The sequence below is a fragment of the Arachis ipaensis genome, chromosome B04 (genome assembly GCF_000816755.2).
Source record: "Arachis ipaensis cultivar K30076 chromosome B04, Araip1.1, whole genome shotgun sequence".
In the NCBI taxonomy this organism is placed as follows: Eukaryota; Viridiplantae; Streptophyta; class Magnoliopsida; order Fabales; family Fabaceae; genus Arachis; species Arachis ipaensis.
Window position 1 is genome coordinate 2,066,873 of NC_029788.2, and position 2,014 is coordinate 2,068,886.

A 2,014-nucleotide genomic window follows, 5' to 3' on the forward strand; every position below is an offset into this window, starting at 1 on the left:
CCTTCCCGCCGCGGGTCTTTGAGTCATCCGCCGGCAGCCCGCGTCGAGGCAGGCCTTCCTCGTTTTGGTCGCGCGTCCCTAGTGCCTAGCTCGCCGCTCTCTCTCATGCCGATGTGCAGTCTGTGGGTCGCGTCCTGCCATCACTGCCCTAGCTTCCCAGTCCGTCGCACTCGTGACAAAAAAACAACCATATACGTAACCAATAATAATAACCATCCGACTACGTATAGAGATGAACATTCGACTTTTACGAACAAAAAATAATCATCAAATTACTCACTAAAATAACCATCTGTCTCCTGTATATCGCGGATGAAGATGCTGGGACGATGAAATCCGCCAGGAGAGCTACACGGCCGGCGTGTAGGGGGCTGCGTGAATGATGCAACGTGCGCGAAGGGGTGCTCGGACGTTCGTGGTGGGCAAGGCGGCGTCGACTGGTGTACCTAGCAGCGATGGATCAGCGAGATGGAAAGAGAATGAGAGAGAAGAAGGCTCCAAAACACTAACTTCACATGTGGAGAGAGAGAAATAAGTAACTGTCCTTATCTAATTTTTTTAATTCAAAATAAAGAATTATTAAAAATTAATTATCATATGATTTTAATCTTTTTTTTCATTCTATTGTTCACATTATTCACTAATTAAATTTATTATCTCCCTATACTTTCTCTAACGAAATTTTTTACTTTTATCTTTTTAACTAATATTTTTAGGATATACTTTAGCTAACCAAAATAGCAATAAGTAGTGATGACTATAAATTCCTTGCTTCAAAGTGACATATATAAGTGGTGGTGAAAGCTCAAGAACATGGTTAATACACTCAAGCAAGTTATTCTTAATCCAAATCTAAATCAAGCATACACACACACGTGCATGCACCAGTGAATCCACAGTAGCTTAATCTTCTAAGTCTCATCCAACTTGCCCAAAATACTATTTTATTTAGAACAAATTATTGCAAGTTATTCGAATAAAATTATTTCTCTTTATTTATTCAGTTGATATTAATTTTTTTTAACAGAAATTAGTGTTATATTCGTGCAACACGTCGAGTGTTATAATATATATTCATTCTTTATTTATTTTCATATATATTAAACATGCAATTTATCAATTCATATATTAATAATAATAATAATAGTGTAAAGTTCTATATGTATGTCCGATCCTAATTAAATTAAGCTAAGATAATTGAGAACCAAAAATTAATTAAAGATCTCTATATAAATAGTGTGATTGGGGTGTGCTAATCAAAACACGAAACATAGGAATTGAATTTGAGGAAGCTAAGATAATTAATTAAGAATGTTGAACTGGGGACCAGTGCTAGTGTCGGTGGTGCTGTTTGTGTTATTAACACCAGGGTTGTTGTTTCAGGTGCCTGGGAGATCAAGGTGTGTTGAATTTGGTAACTTTCAAACAAGTGCTGCTTCCATTCTCATTCACTCTCTTCTCTTCTTTGGTCTCGTTTGTGTTTTCCTCATTGCCATTAGAGTTCATCTCTACACCGGCTGAAAATTATTGGCTATTTTTATTTCATTATTTGGGAGGAATTCATTTTATGGTTTAATTACTCTACTGGTCCTATAGTTTCAGAAAATTTTCAATTAGGTTCCTATACATTTTTTTTTTTAATTGAGTCCTTACACCAATTTTTTTTTTTAATTGGTCCCTACACTTTTTTTCCTTTTATTTAGGTCCCTGTACCAATTCTTTTTTTTAGTTGGATCCCTATAAAATTAAGCCAATTACTACTAAGAAGGATTTAATTGAAAAAAAAATTTGGTGCAGGGATCCAATTAAAAAAAAATATAGGGACCTAATTAAAAATTTCATGAAACTATAGGAATCAAGAGAGTAATTAAACCTCATTTTATTTCCGACCATATAATTGTGGTTATTGGTTTAATGTTGCTTTCTTTTTAATATTATTAAGTGTTTGTTCTTGTTTTTTTCCGGGGTTTAATTTGAGTTTAGTCTAGTGAATTACCATGTATTTGGTTTTCTT

General features: G+C 34.8%; 1 protein-coding gene and 1 long non-coding RNA gene across 2 annotated transcripts in view; one reads left to right on the forward strand and one right to left on the reverse strand.

Annotated features, from left to right (window-relative positions):
* The window catches only part of LOC110270839, a 10,418-nt gene that overhangs the window by 327 nt on the left and 8,077 nt on the right, over positions 1-2,014 (reverse strand). Inside the window, exon 2 of the long non-coding RNA XR_002360473.1 lies at positions 668-670. This is a non-coding gene — a long non-coding RNA (uncharacterized LOC110270839). The remainder of the gene's footprint in view (positions 1-667; positions 671-2,014) is intronic.
* On the forward strand, positions 1,130-1,540 carry LOC107637495. Its single transcript, XM_016340903.2, has one exon. The coding sequence runs from the start codon at positions 1,312-1,314 to the stop codon at positions 1,519-1,521; it is 210 nt and encodes a 69-aa protein (XP_016196389.1). The 5' UTR covers positions 1,130-1,311; the 3' UTR covers positions 1,522-1,540.